General features: G+C 47.4%; 1 protein-coding gene across 3 annotated transcripts; it reads right to left on the bottom strand.

Moving 5' to 3' along the window:
• Positions 1-448: 448 nt before the first annotated feature.
• Positions 449-18,929, bottom strand: EXOC3 (exocyst complex component 3). 3 transcript variants are annotated; one of them, XM_006081445.3, is made up of 13 exons: positions 18,882-18,929; positions 16,936-17,130; positions 14,427-14,646; positions 12,649-13,330; positions 10,561-10,678; positions 9,675-9,800; positions 8,507-8,607; positions 6,344-6,454; positions 6,115-6,265; positions 4,425-4,547; positions 2,314-2,475; positions 1,698-1,825; positions 449-891 (listed from the first exon to the last, which is right to left on the bottom strand). In XM_006081445.3, exons 2-13 carry the CDS (start codon positions 17,077-17,079, stop codon positions 720-722), a joined length of 2,238 nt encoding a protein of 745 aa, XP_006081507.1. In that variant the 5' UTR covers positions 17,080-17,130; positions 18,882-18,929; the 3' UTR covers positions 449-719. The 3 variants fall into 3 exon arrangements, with proteins under 3 accessions (XP_006081507.1, XP_023607583.1, XP_023607581.1); XM_023751815.1 differs by lacking the exon at positions 18,882-18,929 and adding an exon at positions 18,308-18,549; XM_023751813.1 differs by lacking the exon at positions 18,882-18,929 and having other exon boundaries at positions 14,427-14,642; positions 16,936-18,015.
• Positions 18,930-19,179: the final 250 nt, after the last annotated feature.

The following is a 19,179-nucleotide window of genomic DNA, read 5'->3' as shown; positions in this document are numbered from 1 at the left end:
ACAGAGGAACAGGCAAACTCCTCTCCTTCCTGTCTTAGTCAGCACTGTGCAGCTGTACCAGGCACCACTCACCTAAGAAATCTCGCTCACTGGGATGGAGGGTGAAGAAAGTTTGGGGAGGCACACGCAAGGGCTCACCATGTATCCTGGATGGACCCTTCCATGAACCTGGTATGAAGATTAATGTGTAAAACAAAGCTACCACTGAAGGCAGCCATGGAGAGACAGCTGAGTAACAGAAAAAGGGTCTCAGGGACCCTGAGTCAGGAATACGCAAGGCCCATAAATCTGAACCGCCGAGGGCTGCCTGTGTGGGTGTGGAGCAGCGGGCCACAAGGAGACCCGTGGGACCTGTCCAGGCGAGTGAGGGCGGCAGGGAGATGGGGGCGCCTTCAGATGCTGTGTCTGGGCCCCTGTGGTCACCACTAGTAAGAAACAACTGGGAAACTCATTTCCCACAGCGTTTACTTTTATTGAACAGCAGCATCAGAAGTGCTGACACTACAGAAGGGAGACGAGAGGTGAACCAGAAGTCAGCCAGGATCCTGCCCACAAAGCTGGGCCACAACAAGATGAGAGGGTCAGAACGCGCCACCAGAGCACCTGTTGGTCAGGCAGCCTTGCTCTCGGCACCATGAGTCACACTGGATGTGACACATGGAATGAAGATCGTGGGATGAAGATGTGCCCCAACCACAGGTCAGACAGAGACTGAAAGGCTACTTGAGGAGCTTGGCCACGTTCAGACTGGGAACTATGATTTCCCTGAAGATGGGCACATAGTTTGGATTCACCTGTGTGGAGCCCTGCTCCAGTGTCTCAATGATGGTCTGCTTCATGTCCCGGCTGGCATCCCCTCGCAAGGCCAGCAGTGCGCCGATGTGGTCATCCCTGGGAAAGTGGGGGAAATGGCAGGGGTGTATGGGGGTATGCACTGAGTGCCCCCGCCTCCCCACCTTCCATGCTCCCCCTGCCCCCCCCCCCATCCCTGCCTGCAGCTCAGTGGGCACTGAGGATCCCAGAACAGGGTCAATAGCTGCAGGTGAAAGGCCCCCCTCCCTTGTCAGATCAGAGGGAGAGAAGCCTAAGTTTGCATATTATAATCTAGTCTTTTTTTCAATCTACAATTGCAAAGTTTTTAAAGGTTGCTTTTCTAAATCTTTGTTTAATAAACGAATTAAGACACGTTGACCCTGGAGAGCATAGGACCACTGGATTTTCTGCTCACAGCAAGACCAGAACAGCATCAGGAAAAGAAACTTAGCTGAGTTGACCCGGGTGGGTTCACAAAGGCTGGTGGGAGCCTGCAGCCAGCACTGTCCTCATGAAAGCTGGAAGGAGTTCTGGCAAGCATGGCACACTGGCTCCCTCCCCTGAACCCACTACAAGCACAACACAAGCTTCTCAAAACCACTGCTCAGCCACACTGAGCCTCCACCCAGCCCTACATGCAGTCTGACCATTGGGAGCTACATGGACCATGGCAGGGCTGGCAAGAGCGCACAGAAGACGCAAGCATGTCCGTTATTGCTCTCAGAATCCCACTCTGCCTGCAACTATTGTCTGCATAGCTCATCCTCAAACAAGTCCAGACCTGGCACACTGTCACCCCTCGGGGTCATGCCTAAAGCCCAGGACCCTAGGAATGATCCTGCGGCTCCGCTCCCTGAGTTCTAGCTGAGACAAGAGGCTATTACCTGATGTCTGGGTATTTGCTGACCAGAGTCGAGACTTCAAGGTAGAGCAGGGATGGGTCTGTCAGCTTAATCACTTCTGCAACAGCGATGATCGTATCACAGTACCCGTCTGCATCTTCGCCAAAACCCTAGAAGTCAGTATGGAGGCCATGAGCAGCACGCAGCACCACCATGCCTCCAGGCAGACGCAGGCTGGAGTCTGTCAAACCCTCTCTCTGGCCAAGGACGCCTGACCAGCCCACTCCCTTCTCTCACATAAACACCAAGACTGGTTCCCACAGGGGGCCATTCCCGTGGGAGCACAGACATGGGGTTGGGGGTCTGGGTGGATCATGAAATCAGCTTAGCCCCTCATAAGGGAGGGGACATGTGAGCACTGTGTCGCACAGCTGAGGTCTGGCTACATGCTCCCACCAGAAGAACCTAGAAGCTACTGCCCTAAGTGCAGGTGCCCCAACCACAGGTCAGACAGATCTGCATGCAGATCCTCCGGTTTACAAAAGTTACTTGGTTCCTGATCCTGATCAACTACCCTAAAGTCGTAGGGGTGGAAAGGAAAAGAAGTCACAGCGACACTTATTAGTGACAGTGAAGGGTATGAGGCGGTGGCACTCACAGACGCCAGCTTTCGGAACAGGAAGCGCAGCTGCTCGGCCTCCCGGACCATCCTCTCGGCGCCCTCCTTGCGCTCCTCAGGGCTGCGGAAGGAGATGCGCTTCTGCATAACAGCCCGCAGGTACTCCACCACCACGCGCCGGTGTGCCTCCGCCGTCATCCGCTGAAGAGCAGAGATGTGTCAGCCCCACGAACATGTGGGCTTCGTTTTACATGTAGGTCGACATGTGAACAGAACACATTCCTTCCCATTTCCCGTCAGCACAAATGGCAGAACTTCAGAGTAAATATATTAGGTAAATAAGTACATCTGTGACTTTTAATTATAAATTTTACTTTAGAAAATCATAGCAGTATTCACTGTTTCCCTAAAGCCCAATGGTGAAAGGGAATTATGCAGGCAGGGCACAGCATTGGCAAGAGCCATGCAGATGGGCGTCCACGGAGCTGCCCTGTTCTGTACCCATCTCAGAGCACTTCACCCTTCGAGCGGAGTGGGGGTCAGTGGGAAAATAGGGAGCTGAGGCCAGGCCCCAACTCCAGCCCTCACAGGCAGACAGGCTCCACAGGACAGATGCATGAAGCACACACGATCCTCATCCACAGAGCTGTTTAATGACCAGTCTATGGAAATGGTGACTGTGCTTCAGAGGAGGGAGGAACCCGAGTCCATCCATTTGAGGAAGTTTCAGAGGAGACCATGGTTCTCTCCACAATGTGTGACACAGTGTAGATCCCAGCTTCCACTGGAGCCCACCCTCAAGCAGCACATGGGCACCAGGCAGTCATCCCGCAAGTATGTAAATCAAACTGCAATGACGTGATGTCCAACATCACAGCCCCAGACCAAACAGAAGCTGTGTCTACTTGGGGAAGCTGGATGCTCCCCATCCTGTGCCAAAGGGAGGGGCCCCAGGGGCCCCAAATAAGACAAGCAGAACCGCACCAAGCACCCGTATGGGGCCACTGCCGAGACCAGGGTCAGACCTTCTCAGTTTAGGCATGAACTCCAATCAGACTAGGAGACGAGACACTAAGACTGGGAGTCCGCAGAGACAACAAGCTCCCGGCTCAAGGATTCCAAACATGGGGCCGAGATCAACTGTTAAGTCATTACTCAAAATGTTCAAAGAAATAAAAAGTGGAACCAAAAACTGTGCAATCAACAAGAAATTCAATATTGACCAGAGCTGGTCCCACCAACATCTAGAAGCTCCTATCAGCTGTGAAAGGACCCATGAGTCAGGTGGACTTAAAACACCTCGGTCTCCCTGCAAGTATCACTTTTAATGGCAGTTAGAAGAATTTCCTTTAAAATTAGGAATTAAACATGGATCCCCCCTGGGCTGGGTGTCGAGTGCAACAAGACATGGAGAAGACATAAAAGCTGTAAGGATCAGAAATGAAAACACACAAGGTCACTGTTCAGAGATAAAACACCTGTCTGCATAGAGACATGAAAAGATGTGGAGACAAATCCTAGGAACAATTAGAAAATTTTACAAAGTGTCCAGATATGAGGTCAACATATCAAAAACACTTAATTTTTAGAAACAAAAAGTTAGAAAGCCTGATTTTACAAAGTAACACTTTTAATAGCAAAAACTATACAAGGCCAAGTGCACATGAGAAAGATGATCAAGCCCTTGATGAGGACCTAATGGCATGTTATGCTTAAGACCTCAGACAGTGAGTAACACAGGAGCTCCCTGTTCTCACGGGGCCTCTGTGGAGTGGAAAAGGGCCGGCAGCCAACGTGCCGTGACGGGGATCTGGACAGGGGACTGCCTTTCTGCCCATCCTCTCATCAGAGCCACAGCCAGTACCCCCACCTCAGGGTCCAGGTTTTAGACCGTGTGTCACTGTGGGTTTAGTGGGGTGTCAGGAGACAGTAGTCAGATGAATGGTCTAAATCTTCACACAGAGGCCCCATCATCACCACCTCCACCTTATCTTTAGACACTGATGTCTCCTACCTGCCTTAGGTTAATAAAAACACCTGGGAACTTCCATTCACAGAACTAATTTGACACTGGATTCTACACAAAATGCCATTTGGGCTCTAGGATGCAGGTGAATTCACACCATGTGAATGTGCCCCCACACTCTTACCTTTTTATACGGCTTTTTAATTTTGGCAAAATCATTGAAATAGTCTTCCACGGTGACACAGATGATGTCTACAGCGTTCGATCCCAACAGCCACTTTCTTGTCATCAGCTCACTGAGATGTTGCTAAAAAGCACAGCCCAAAGAAAATATCACCTTGACACTGTCCCCAAGTCATGTGCACGTCTGTCTACTGATATGACAGCACCTGGTAATCACAAGCACTACTGGTGGGTGACCTGCAAGTATGTACTTTAACCACACAGGGCTCAGATGACACATACCTGTGACATATGCAGGTATCTGTGTGTAAACATTTCACCATTGATGACTACATATACAGGGTTTGGCAAAAGTAGGTTTACATTGTGAGTATATGAAAGTTTATTCTTTATTAATTATTGTTTATTAATTATTGTATTATTGTCCATGCAAACAACTGTAAATCTACTTTTGCCCCACCTTGTATTATATGAATACTCTAGTTATCCAATTCTGATGAACATTTAAAATTTTTCACATTTTGCAACTGAATAATGCTGCAGTGAATTCGCACACTCTGCAGGTGAAACTCCTAAAAGTGGAATTGCTCAAAAAGTATAGAAACTAAAACCTTAATTAGCTGTTTCCAAACTGTCCTCCAAAAGCTGCACAATTCATATTCTACACAGAACACAACTGTCCCTTGGCCCCAGCTGGGTGGCTCAGTTGGTTGGAGTGTTGTCCCATATACCATAAAGGTTGTGGGTTCAATTCCTGGTTTGGATGTGTACAGGAGGCAATGGATCATTGTTTCTCTCACATCAATGTTTCTCTCCCTCTCCCTCTCCCTCTCCCTCTCCCTCTCCCCCCCCCCCCCTTCCTCTCTAAAATCAATGAACATCTTTGGGGGAGAATTAAAAAAAAAAAAAAGACTGTCCCTTTGCTCATGCCCTCAACAACACTGAGGGGTATCAATGTTTGCAATCCTTGGCATTTTGATAAGAAAAAAACAAGACTTTTTAAATTTGCATTTCTTTGAAGATCAGTAAGATTGAACGTTTTGTTTCATATTTAGGATATTTGTGACCCTTTTACTGTGAAAAGATTACTCGGGTCTTTTATCTACTTTTGGATTATACTGTCTTTTTTTTCATATTTTGAAATAATTTCAAATTCATACATTTCATTTGTTTTCTAAATAATTTTCGAGAAAGTGACAGACATGAAATTATCCCACCAATCATCCTAGGAGCTCCTTTCCAGGGAACCTGAAATAATCATGGCTTTCTATTTTAAATATATTCTGGTTTCTGCCAATACATCTGTATAATGTTGAACCATCTTTGCATTTCTGAAAAAAACCTTACTTGTTATTTATGCCTTTGATATGAAGTTAAATGCATTTTGTTAATGACTTTCTTTTGTATCTTTATTCAAAACTGAGACTGGTCTATGTGACATGCGTATGCACCATGCACGTGTTCTCAGTTTGGTTTGGCATTAAGAATGCTAACGAATATAACAGTCCCCCGGTGACATACTTGATCTATTTTGTAATCCACTGATATTTATAGGGAGTGTCTACTCAGTTGCATAGCAGAAGGACCAAAACTCGGGCCTATACCACATAGAAAAGCCACGGCGCTTTAACTGTGACTGAGGATGAAGGCAGGTGTACACTCAGCTCGAATGCACAGCCAGAGTGCCCTACCTCCAGGTCCAGGAAGACCTCCTCCAGTAGGCTGCTGCAGCCCTCCTTTGCGATGGCATCCAGAATCCCATCCATGCTTGGCTGGCTCAGAGACACGCCTTCTTCCACTTCATTTTTTAAATACTTCCTCTTTAAACTGACTATGGATTCTCTGCAAGGGAACAGTTGAGGCTCAGTGAGGCAGCTGAGTGTTCTCACACGCCTGTCTTCATCCCCAACGACCACTTACTTGAAGGTCTGGCAGTTGTTGATGATGGCGATCATGTACTGGACGTAGCAGTGCGGGTGCTGCCGGTTTCTCAGGTGCTCCTCTTTATACAACTGAGCTTCTTCTTTGTATCTGAGGAACACAACCCACATCAAATAGCATCAGAGAATAACTGGCAGGTATTTCAAACGCCACGCTGACATCATACCTAAACAGATGTTTCACATCACTAACACTTGACCAGATGAGTCTTTAAAAAAATTTTTGGGGGGGACACTCTATACCAGCCGTGGGCAAACTATGGCCTGCGGGCCGGATCTGGCCCATTTGAAATGAATAAAACTAAAAAAAAAAAAAAAAAAAAAAAAAAAAAAGACCGTACCCTTTTATGTAATGATGTTTACTTTGAATTTATATTAGTTCACACAAACACTCCATCCATGCTTTTGTTCCAGCCCTCCGGTCCAGTTTAAGAACCCATTGTGGCCCTCGAGTCAAAAAGTTTGCCCACCCCTGCTCTATACTAATAGAAGAAAAGAAAAGTTGGTCATTTAAAATAAATTATTACAATTTAACTTCCTATCAACCCTTTGAAATAGGGGGTTAGTGTTCTGATTATACAAATATTCTGAAATATCTGATGGTGAGTAATTGAGAAAGTATTATCTTATTTATATGACATAATTCCCCTAGAAACATATACAATGGGAACACTGTCATGTGTTAAATATAAATTAGACTCTTTAGATATCACAGAAACAAACAACCGAGATGGCTACATGCTTTATTTTTTAATTTATTATGAAGATTCTCTAACATGTACAGGAATAGAACAGATCTTAAGAAAGGACCAAACTGAACATTGGCAATTAAAGGGAAATTATTCAGTATTTATTCTACCTTTTTGTACGAAGTGTGGTTCAGGTAATCAAACCGCTGGGGCAGATGAGAAAAACTTCCTCTTTAGAGAAGAATTCCATCTCATTCCTCTAACAAAATGACTAACTCAGGCTATGTTCCCCAGATGTATGGCCGATGGGGACTCTGAGGGGACTGGCTGCTGGCAATGAGCCACCAGAACAGGATAGAGAAACACGCATCTCCTGATGTGCTGCCATGCGGAGCATACACACCACCTATGCAGGGTTCTTGCAGAACAGTGAGTAAAGAGGGGAATCCTACAAGTCTTTAGAGACAACCTGTGGTTTGTGGGCAGACGGCAATCTGAGACCCAGGCTGGAGGATGCTGGATGCTCTACAGCAGCGGTCGCCAACCTTTCAGACCTCACGGACCACCGGTTGGTGACCGCTGCTCTACAGGACAATGTGCACATCTCCATAAGCCAATGGCTTAAATAGGGGAAGGGACTGTTCTCCTGTACCAGAGAGCTGAGAACCCCAAAAACCACACATGATGTAGAATACCTAACTCTAAAGAGATAATATGTCTGCAACCACTGAGAAAATCCAAATACAAAAGTGGTATCACATGGTCCCATGGAGTAATTGTGCAAGTTTTATATGGGTTGACAGCACTTTAGTTAGGGTAGAGAATGCAGAGCAAATGATACAATGGGATTTTCTTTAAAGTTATTTCAGCAGAGAAAGAAAGAGGGGAAGGGGAGGAGGTAGAGAGACCAGATGAGGCAAGGGCTTTAAAGGGATAGCTTTTGAACCTGGATGATGGGTAAACAGTTATTTATGTCATTCTTCTACTTGTGCACAGGTTTGAAAAATCTTCTTCATGAACAATTCAAAGGGAGGGAGGTGTCCTGGAGACTGTCCCTCTGAGCCCCCTATCCAGGGCTGGCTCTATTGGGGGTGCCTCCCAGGGGTGGCAATTCAGAGTGACCACTGCACCTGGAGCTGTCCTCCCCACCCCAGAAAGTCAGACGAGGGGAAGGATACATGTCTCAGAAGAAGCTCTAACTCCAATCCCGCGGTATATTGACTACATTGCTGGGGACGTCACAGATCAGATCTGGCTCTCAGGGGACTGGTGAAATACCTTCAATAGGAGGGAGCAAGAAAAAGCTGCCTTTTTAAATAACAAAGGAAGGTGACTACAGTCAACCCAGGCTTAAGTTCTTTTTTAATATCAGGCATATCAGGATCAACACATTTTTACTTTTAATTTTTAAAAACATAAACTTTCTAAATTAGTACACTGGCAAAAATACATACCTACTTAAGAAAGAATTCATTTGCTGAAGACACAAAACTAGTACCTTTGTTTTCAAATCTTCACTTATCTGAGCAGCAACTTGAAGATTCTGTTCGAACATCTAAAAATTGGAGAACTTATGAATTTTGACATAAATTCACAACAGCCAAGTTTTCCTGTTATATAAAACCCCCATCTGCTAACTGGTAGTTAGGACAATCCAAATTCAGAGAAAAAAAAATGAAAACATGTGAAAAATAAAGTTAAACAAACAACTTTCTCACCGGATAAAAAAACAAGTGAGTGAACCATTTCCTAATCACCTGCAAACAGGCAGGTCTCCTTGAAGTGGGCAGTTGACAGGGAGATGGAGGGCCCAGAGACGCGGTGATATGGGTGCCAGGGGTTGCACTGTGATTAGCGATGTGTATTTCTTAAGAAGAATTAGGACATATATTGGAGCTGAGGGGAACAGGACTTGGAAAAACAGAAGGGCCAGCAGGCAAAGTTCAACCCAGGTCCTTGTCGTAAATGGGCTATCATGTCATACTTTCCAGATCAAAGAAAAGGTGAGGACCAATCCATGGCTAAGTAATGGTATCACCTGGAGAAAAAAACCCACCAACACTCACTTCTGCTGGCTGGAGTCCGCAGACAGAGTGCCATACAAATATTCCAATAGGACTCAGCCCTCCTACTGTCAGCAACTCACTCAAAGGGGGAAAATTCCATGGGCCAAAGAAAAAGAGGACACTGGGGGATACCAGCAGGCGACAGGACATTAAAAGTAAATTCATTGTAAGAATGCATGATTATCATTAAAATCTAAAGGACTCTTCCCCAAATCCATCAGGTTGGACTCAATTTTGTGACATTTATGAAGATATATCTTGACCATTTACAATATCAGAAACTCCAAACAAGCAAACTCAAATCTGAGTGTTACACATAAATAACACAGAATTCACTTCTAGTTCAGGTAAAAAAGGGTTAGGAAAACTAAAATGACCCTGGGAAGAACTACTTGGCAGATACAACCCTCCATTTCTTCAGCTCCAGAAAGAGAAGGACCTAAGGAACTGGGGAGCTTCTTTCTATCTTCACTATGAAATGATGCACCTTGTGTTTGTTTGTGAAACCAGCAGACCCTATTAATCAGAAATGAACCTCAGAATCTGTAGATGGTACCTGGAAGACGATGGCCGGGAGTGTTGTCTGGTAGTACCCATCTTGGTCGGCTTCAGGCTCAGTCTCTTTTATCCAGTCTTTCTTGTCTGTTTCTAGAGCTTTCCGCAACCAAGCAATGATGTTTGACTAAGGAAGTTTAGCATCAAGGAAGAAAAGAACAGGCCCTATGAGCCGAGGATTAAGTGGGGCAGCTGCAGAAACCAAACACAGCACCCTGGGAATTCCTGTTCCCAAACAAGGGAATGACAGAAAAGCCATCCCAAGAGCTAGCTCCACAGTGGTGGTGCCCTCACCACCTCCACCAACTTATCCTTTTGGAGGACAAGCTGGGTTTGTCAGACATACATGGAAGATGGAGGCAGACCTGTCTGTGGCAGACCAGACACCAGCACTGTTACCTCCCGCGCACAGACCCCTCCACATATCAGAATACTGTCCGGGGGGGAGGTGCACCATCACCATCCCAAGAGCAGACCCTGGGGTCACCGGGCAATATTTGGTGCCCTAACTGCCACCTTCTCACTCCCAGATCAATGGTAAGAGGCTGGCAGGTGCCACCATACATCAGCAGGACGTCCTGGGGTCTTGCGAGCCTACCAGGCCCAGCCCTCCAAACAGAGACAGTTTCCATACCTTGGAATGTATAACCCAATCTTCAGGTCCCAGGCCAGACAGTGGGCCACTCTCCTCCTCTAACTGGCAAATGTACGTTTCAAGACCTGATTTCCCAAAAACAGAGCCTGCGTATCCTTAGGAAGCCAATGTCAAGGCAGGGTCTCACTCCCCGCTTTGGCTCACTGGAATCAGTTCCACGATACTTGGAGACCCAATGCCATGTCTGGGCACTAGGCACAGACCATCTAGGACAACGCAGTGCTCTACTCACAGTGAGAGTTGACATGTATGTGTCCAGGAGCTCAGAGACCACATTTGGAGAAAGCAAAGGCTCCAGGGTGCTGACATCCACTTCCGGGGCCAGCTCCACATTTCCCATCATCTCTGTGCTACAGAAAAGCCCAGGAATGAGAAAGATTAAGAACCAGAAAAATAGAAAGTCTCAGGTAAGTGTTGCTATTTCTTTTCACACACAAATACCCAACCACCCTTAAGGAAGTCAAGAGAGGAGGCACGAAGAGCACTGGCCAAGGAGCCCCTGTGCCCACGCCACAGGGTACTGGAGGGCCACTTAGCAAAGAAGCCCCGTGAGGGCAAGATCTGCTTGCTCCATCCACGGCGCCTCCCATGGAAGACCAGGACAAATAGGGGGCGTGGAAAAGACACGTCTATGAAACAGGAGAATAATCTCTAATGCAGGGAACACATGACATTCACAGTGAAACTCAAGTCAGCAAGAACGTCACCAAATCCAGTCTACCGTGCTTAAGAAAGCAGGGATGTGGACTAAGTTTCAGAAAAAAGTTTTCCTATAAAAGTTAATACCTGTGTATGTGGTTGGGTTCTTAAAAGTCTAAGGTTCAACTTAGACTTAAAGCTCAGAAAATTCATGTGCCTTAATGCTGCATTTACTAAATGTGTATTTAAATGACACTAGTCCACTCTATCAGAAATCCAAGTCAATCTTATAATCTTTATAAGATTATGCCAATGTCAAAAGACTGTCTACTTAACCCACACGACTTTCATCCCAAGAACCTTAATTCAGCATGAAGATGTTTGCAGTATGAAAGCAGTTCAACTCTTCCCATGATAAAGTCCACTATGACAGAATGGGATGACAATAGGAAGCTGCCCAAGAATTCCCAAGAACAGAAAAGTGCTTACAATGTAGTGAGTGAAAAACAAAACCAACACACAAAACTGGGCATGTCACACAAACATACACTCCACAGTCAGATGGCTGGAGCTCAGGGGAGGGCCCAGAGCTGGATTTGAATCCTGCTCCCCACTTGACTTGGGGCCACGTGAACTGGGCACATGACTCCCTGTGCTCATGTACAAAGGGAAGAAAATCATCACATGCCTTCCTCACGGTTAACACGTGTAGGCCAAGGCTGCATGGAGATGACTGACAGATGGGGCAATCATGGCAGCTGTGGACTCCCGGGCTGTGTGAGGGCAGCACCCAGAAGGCAACAAAAGCTGCAGCCACAAGGATCATCATTAAAAAGGTATTTCCTCTCTTTATATTTTTCTGCATTGAAATGTACACATTTTCTACTGTAAGACGTTACACAAACAAAAAACATCCCAAAACCTTACTGCTAAAAAAAACAAGAGATTTAATTAATTTCTACACAATAGCAATAAGACTAAAAAAAACCAATTCCAATACAGTACTTAATAACCTGTTTTCTATTCACAAAACCATGCAAGATTAAAAATGTGTTTTCCTCTCAGCTAGCTAATCTTGAAGAAATTCAGAATACCCCACCATTGCCTCGTTTTCTAAACCCTACCTTAAGCTAATACAACCATGAATGAAATGGCTCATGTCACTTTTGTGAAATGACAAAGCCTCAAGGCTGAAATGGAAAAGGATAACTGATTTTCCCAACATAATGGTGAGAAGAAGAAACCAAACCTGGGGAAAGAGTGAGTTGGTGTCTCCTCACCAACCATGTGCCTCTGAAGGACCTTTTGGGCCCAAGTGTCTTCTCACCTGCCAACTGAGGTGAAACCACCTGCTCAGTGTCTCTCATGGAGAAAGCAGGTTAGTACATAGTGAACACTTAGTACCACAGGAAAGTCCAAGCTGAACTGCTCAATATGGACTGGATGTCAAGGGCAGAGGCACCACCCAAACATAAGAAGATTCACACAACTAGCAGCTGGGCCCAACCTCAAGGATAAGGCCCACAGATAGACTAGAAAGACTTTCATCAACCAGAAACTAATACCTGTGGGTGCCAAGCACCTGAGAGGAGCAAAACAACAGTAGCTGTTTAGAGCCAGTCAGTATGTTTTTATACAATTTCTATGTAAAAGAAAACACAAGATGTAAAGTTAGTGTTACCTTGTGTAGGTGTTTAAAACCCAAGTCAGCAGGCTCACAATCTCATTTGCTTCTAGGTCTTCCGATGCAAGCTCCTGCATCCGTATTGTCAGGGCCTGGTGGTACATGCTCAAGAGATTCCTGAAAATCTCATAATGGGGAGGAAAACACTGAACCATCAGGTTTTTTGCAACGATGAGGTCATCTAGGACGTACTTCCTTATGATTTCTAGGTGGCGAACGAGCCACATCTTGTCAGACTCCCTGGTGTCAGCCTGTGTGCCCTCGATTCTGGTAATTACAGTTTTGTCCAAGATTTTAAACATATTCTCCTTCCAATTCTTGGGCCTCCCCGGAGGAACAAAGCTAGTTTGCTTTTTCCGGTCAAGTATGCGCCTGTCAATCTTTTCTTCCCTTTCAATGATCCTGACAACTGACACCAGCAAGGTGGGGTCACGGCGGACGGTGACCAGCGACCTCTGTAGCACCATCCACAGTTGCTTCGCCAGTTCGTCAGAGAGCCCCTGTGTGCTCCCAAAGTAGCTGTGGATGAGGGACATGTCACGAGTGTTCCCACTGTCCATACGGTACTGCTCGTACATCAGCCCGTCTCGGGAGCACTCCAGGTCCATCAGCTTCCGGTGGGCCTGCAGGAGCGCCCCTTGCTCTATGAGGTCCTGGGTTTCCCTCACAATCTCTGGCACTAGAGAAAAAGGCACAAGATGAGTACGCATGGAGCAATGAGACCAGGTATTCAACAGTGCTGCCATCAGACACAGGCATGAGAACAGGACACATATCCAAGGTACAGTGTGGCAGGAGCAAGGTGTCCTGTGCTTTGGATTCACAGCAGTGGGCAAGTGAAAAGAACTGTTCTAGGTTACACTCAGAGGTTGAGCAGTTTGGGGAAAGACAGAAAGAACTTCCAGAGACCAAACATGAGATAAAGGCAGGGAGTGGTCAGACCACCCCAAAGTTTCTTGCTGGAATGCTGATGAATCTGACAGAGGCAAAGGGACAAGTGGAGGGACAGGCTCTGGGGGAAACACACCAGGAGCTCCCATCACAGCACCACATGAGGAAGCTGTGCTGAACACAAAGGGACCCCACCCGGGTGACAGCTGACACTCTTCCTACCACTATGGAGGTGTTGGGAAGATTACTCTGAAAGGGTCATTCCCACACCTTCCTGCCCCCACACCAGCCCCCACCAGCCCCACAGCCTCCACCAAGTCTGATTCCAACTGAGACTGAGACTCCAGAGCATGCCCTTCCCAAGCCCCCAAGGCCCCTAGCCTGTATATCCTCTTCCTGCTCCTGGGAACTGCTGCTCTCCTTAATCACCTCTCCCTCTGGGGACTACTCCCTCTGTCCTGTTCACAGGGCTGCTTCTCTCGCAGACCACAAGCTCCTTTCAAGGGGTGGTTCATCTTTATTCTTCTGCACCCAGAAAATCCCAGCTGGTCTACTGATCTAACCACTTGAAGGAACGCAGCTCACACATAACTAGTTCAGTTACCCACTTCTGTGCCTCTGTCCTGACACGCACAGAACTACTAGCTCTTACTTGCTCAGTTGATCATTTCTATGCACGTTCAATACAATAAGCTAACTGCGCAAGCAAGGAATTACACCTACTACCAACTCTGAGACAGGTCTACAAAACACACTGCACAGAGGCTGGACTGCATTACCCACAGAGCAAGGAAAACCAAGCAAGAGCCACGGGCATGAGCACTGGTAGCACTCTGCCCTGCGATGCCCGTGGTGCCCACTGGCCCCGCCGTCAGTCTAGCTACCTGAGAAAATGTTTTTGAGGTTCTCCACAGCAGCAGCGAGCTGGCTGTGCCGCACCACAGCATCCTTCACATCCTTGAGGCTCTCGATGGTGTTGATGCCCTGTCTCCAGTCCTTGCTGACATCGGCCAGGGACCGCTGGATGTCCTTCACGTCGTTCAGTGCATTGTGGAGCTGGCTCAGGCCTGTGCGCACCCCATCTAACTGAGACTGGATAGCTGCCTGGGGGAGACAGTGAGCAGTGAGCAGTGCTGGGCAGCCACAACAAATCTTCCCAGGAGGTTCAAGTGCAAAATGCCATCTCAGTAGCAGGGAACAGTCAACATCCAGAGAAAAGAGAATAAAACTCAAGTACCTAATTGATTCCCAAGGGAACTTTTTCTTTTTTCCTTATTGCTGCCTTAGAACAAAACAACAATGCCTTTTAAAGCTTCTTGAGAAAACCTCCCAACACTCCTACTCCAGCCGCTCTGCCTGAAGAGAATGGACACCACTGTGGGTGCGCCTTAGCTCCTATGGCCACCCCTTAAATCAGGGGTCCTCAAACTATGGCCCGCGGGCCACATGAAAATACAAATATTGTATTTGTTCCCGTTTTGTTTTTTTACTTCAAAATAAGATATGTGCAGTGTGCATAGGAATTTGTTCATAGTTTTTTTTTAAAACTATAGTCCGGCCCTCCAATGGTCTGAGGGACAGTGAACTGGCCCCCTGTTTAAAAAGTTTGAGGACCCCTGCCTTAAATGGTATCTTTAGAACGGGGGTGAGGAACATCCAACCCACCAGCCATATGAAAAATCATTTGGTCTGGCCCTGCCAAGGAATCAGAGGTGAATTATTAAATGTTTGACCAAATATAGCAAAAACTTTATAAACCAATTTTCAAGTTGATAATTTTGTATGGCCTGCAAATGATGTTATAAATATCCAAATGGCCCTTAGCAGAAAAAAGGTTCCCCACCCCTGCTTTGGACCCCTTCCATGATCTCTCAGGTGCCTGTTTCCTAACAGGCCTTATCTAGGTACAGGAAACTGTCAGGATTTGCTTATCAGCTTTAGGAATGAGGGCTCTCCTGCCACTGAGCCCAAACCAGTCTCTGCTCAAGGACAGCCAGCCCCACTACACAGAACTGGTACACGTAAGATTTGGACTCACTTTTTGGGCCCACAGGAATGCCACCTAGTGAACTGTACAGTCCGAAGGAAGAGGGCATGACAGAGCAGCAGCAGGTGGACAGCAAGGGAAGGGAAAAAGCAGGCAGCACAAAGAGGCCAGGAACACCTTTAACCCAGGAGTCTTAAGTGGCATTTAGAAATAATTAACAATGACTGTAACAGACCAGACAAGGTTTCTAAGTCACTACTGGTAATTCTTAGTTAATCCCACAAGCTTCCAAAACAGATTAAAATTCTGACTAAAAATGCAGCCGGTCCACATTCATTTTAAAATTAATATGAAACTGCTGTTTCAAATCCATCCATGGGTTTTGGGATGCCCCCTGGGTACAAATGAATGGCCTCATCCTGTCTCATCAAAGCTGCCATTACCTTACCTGGATTCTAGTATTTTCTAATGGAGAGCTGACATTGCCGAATCAGTGTGAGAATTAACTTTCATCAAAGACAAATCCTCAAGACTGTTCTACTGCCTGTCAACCATGGCAGCCCAGGATCTTAACATTTTTATAACTATACTGAGTGTGTATATGAATTAAGTTGAAAGCCAATCCAAATCATAAAATATCTTGAAAATAATGATTTTCATTCTTGCTCCACTCCCACACACTCTTAATATGTCTAACTCTCCTCCTCCCTTCTACCCCAGGGCCAGCAGATACCTGGCACACGGTCAGCCTGCTATACATCATGTGCTTAAATTATCTAAATAAAATATTCTCAGGAAGCACTCTATATAAGAGGTTTTTAGAAAAAAGAATTTAACTATTAAAGGTTGTTACCCTGGTGTTTCCAATATTCCCAGAACCTTTTTTTAAAATATATTTTTATTGATTTCAGAAGAGAAGGGAGAGAGGGAGAAAGAAAGAGAGAGAGAGAGAGAGAGAGAGAGGGAGAGAGGGAGAGAGGAAGGGAGGGAGGGAGGAAGGGAGGGAGGGAGGGAAACATCAATGATGAGAAAGAATCACTGATCGACTGCCACCCAGTCTGGGGATTGAACCCGTAATCTGGGCATGCGTCCCAACAGGAATCGAACCGTGACCTCTTGGTTCATAGGTCAATGTTCAACCACTGAGCAATACCAGCCGGGCTCTGGTTTCTTTTCAGATTGCATAACTATTCCCACAATCTTGTTTATAAATCTACTGATTGGTAATATACTGTTGGAAGGAACGTGCTAAGTAAAGGTGATGTTCCACTCTGTCTCTTTCCAGATCATCACTAAGTCTAATTTAGGAAAATTACAATAATAAAGCTAAGCAAGAACCTAAAACTCAAATAATGCTGTCCTGCCTGGGGGTGCAGCAGGTACCTGTAGCCTCTCTGGCCTCGTACCTTCAATCTGGCCTCCACAGAGGCCTTTTTCCGGGCCTCTCTTCTGCGATACTGCTCCACTTTGTCCAGCTGGTCCGGGCGCTGAAGCATCCCAGCAACCCTTTGGACCGCTGTTGCCACAGCCTCCCGGTCTGTCTCCTTCATGGTTAAAAAGCAGGTGGGATCTCCGAACCTGACATACTCGAGTTACGTACCCTGTGTGCATGGGGGAGAGGGAACAGGAGGGGAAGATGTGTTAGACAGGTAGAAATGTTAGGTACAACCCTCCTCCCCCAATAGGCAGTTGTTCATAGTGGAGCTGTAAGAAGAGCACTTGATTAATCCAGTAAGCCTGAAGGAACACTGAACTAGGATTATCAACTCCTTAATAAGAAATACAAACCTTCACAACTCCAATATGGAGAAAGTTCTACCTTGAAGGGGAGCAGAGGCATTTACAGGTATGAGATATGGACAGTATTTCTATGTGAACCCCAGACCACTCAGCATATTAGATGTCAGTCTCCAAGGCATTTCTCTTGCCCGGACAGGACCAATTTCTTATTTCCAGAGCGTTCACACCACCCCTTGGCCGTGCCAATGGGGCAGCCGCGCCAGAATGTCTTAGCGAGGACACGGAGGCACAGGGACAGCACACCTCACCACCCCAGTCGAAGTCCCAGCACACCTCCTACCATTCCCCTTAAAAATCACTATTGTCGATAGCATCCAGATTTCTGCTTTCTACTATTCAACAGAGTCTAGTAAGCAACAGCCAGAAGGCACAAGGCTCAGGTGCACTGTACAGCACAAATGCTCGGAAACTAAGCAAACCTGCCTTCAACCCAGCTCTACCCACATCCCGGTCCTGGAGCCAAAAGGGAGATTTGGTGAGAGTGGCAAACCCATCTCCATGCATGTTTTCTGTCCACAACGTCTCGAAAATATTAGTAAGTCCCACCCTCTCCCTAAAATGTCCATTCCCTATTCCCACACACTTTCACAAAAACACTGAAATCCACGAGGATAGCCTAAGGCAGTGGTTCTCAACCTTCTTCTGGCCCTTTAAATACAGTTCCTCATGTTGTGACCCAACCATAAAATTATTTTCGTTGCTACTTCATAACTGTAATGTTGCTACTGTTATGAATCCTAATGTAAATATCTGATATGCAGGATGGTCTTAGGCGACCCCTGTGAAAGGGTCCTTCGACCGCCAAAGGGGTCGCGACCCACAGGTTGAGAACCGCTGGTAAGGGTTGCGTGCTAAATAACTCCTCCGTTTGTACACGATATGCTTTCTCATTTCTCTTTCAAATGGAACTATATTGCAACCACTGCCTTTCCTTTTTGTTTTTCTGATTATAAAGTTATGGGCACCAATGCAGAAAACCTGAACAGGCATCCCGCCGTCCGTAGGCAGGCCCTTCTATCAGGCTCTCCGTCTTCCCTTTGCATCCCGAAGTTGCATCCACCTGCGTACGTAACCCTGCATTTGCTTTGGTTTCTTTCGCTTTGACATGTTTGCAGCATTTCTAGCGACATGAACACCTGCACGATTTTCACTAAGGGGCGGCGGTCCGACAAGGAGGGGCCTCCAGCGGTCGCAGGTGCGCACAGCGTCCGTCCGCGCCTCGGGGCTGGGCCCCCGCAGCTCCCACCGCCGTTCCTGGGGACAGCCGGGCGCCCTCGGGACCCGACGGTCACCTACTCGGGCGGAAACCCCCCGGCGAGGTGCGACACCGCGGCCTCTCACGAGGAGGCGACGACCTACTGCGGCCGGAACCTACTTGGGCAACGGAGCGACGGCGGCAGCTGCTCGGGCTGCACCGTCCGCCTCCGGGGTCGCGCCCCGCCCGCCCGAGCCCGGGGAGGGACAGCGGCGGAAACAGGCGACCCCCACCCGGGACGGCGACCACCGCCCAGGAGTCCGCATCCATGTCCGCCCCCGCCCGCAACCCCCTCACCGTCTGTGCAGCCGCCGCCCGCCGCCCGACCGGAACTGAACGACTCGCGGACACTTCCGCTTCCGGTCCTTCAACCGGAAGGACAGGAGTGATGGCGTCCTTGCCCACGGGGAGCGCCCACCGCGTTAGCAGCCGGGACCCACGCGGCCGCTCCCTTGGACCGTCCCCTGTCCGTGTCCCGGCCGCCCCTTCCCCCGGACCGCGTGCTCAGGACTCCTCTTCACCCGCGCTGTGGCCCGCACGTCCTCGGAAGCCCTCGCTGACTTCCGGGTGCGGGACAGCCAGGCCCCACCCCGTT

Source organism: Myotis lucifugus, unplaced genomic scaffold, assembly GCF_000147115.1.
Source record: "Myotis lucifugus unplaced genomic scaffold, Myoluc2.0 scaffold_0, whole genome shotgun sequence".
Taxonomy (NCBI): domain Eukaryota; kingdom Metazoa; phylum Chordata; class Mammalia; order Chiroptera; family Vespertilionidae; genus Myotis; species Myotis lucifugus.
Note: the sequence above shows the minus strand (reverse complement) of the source record. Positions and strands in the feature narration are given on the sequence as shown.

Bases quoted from the DNA above. Each gene is read 5' to 3' on its own strand.
- EXOC3 (XM_023751813.1), bottom strand. From the start codon at position 17,140: ATGCACACAGGGTACGTAACTCGAGTATGTCAGGTTCGGAGATCCCAC. The intron at 6,455-8,506 runs GTATGTATTTTT...TGTGTTCCTCAG, and splicing joins ATGAATTCTTTCTTAAGTAG to ATACAAAGAAGAAGCTCAGT. The intron at 1,826-2,313 runs GTGAGTGCCACC...ACTGACTTCTAG, and splicing joins TGTTCCGAAAGCTGGCGTCT to GGTTTTGGCGAAGATGCAGA.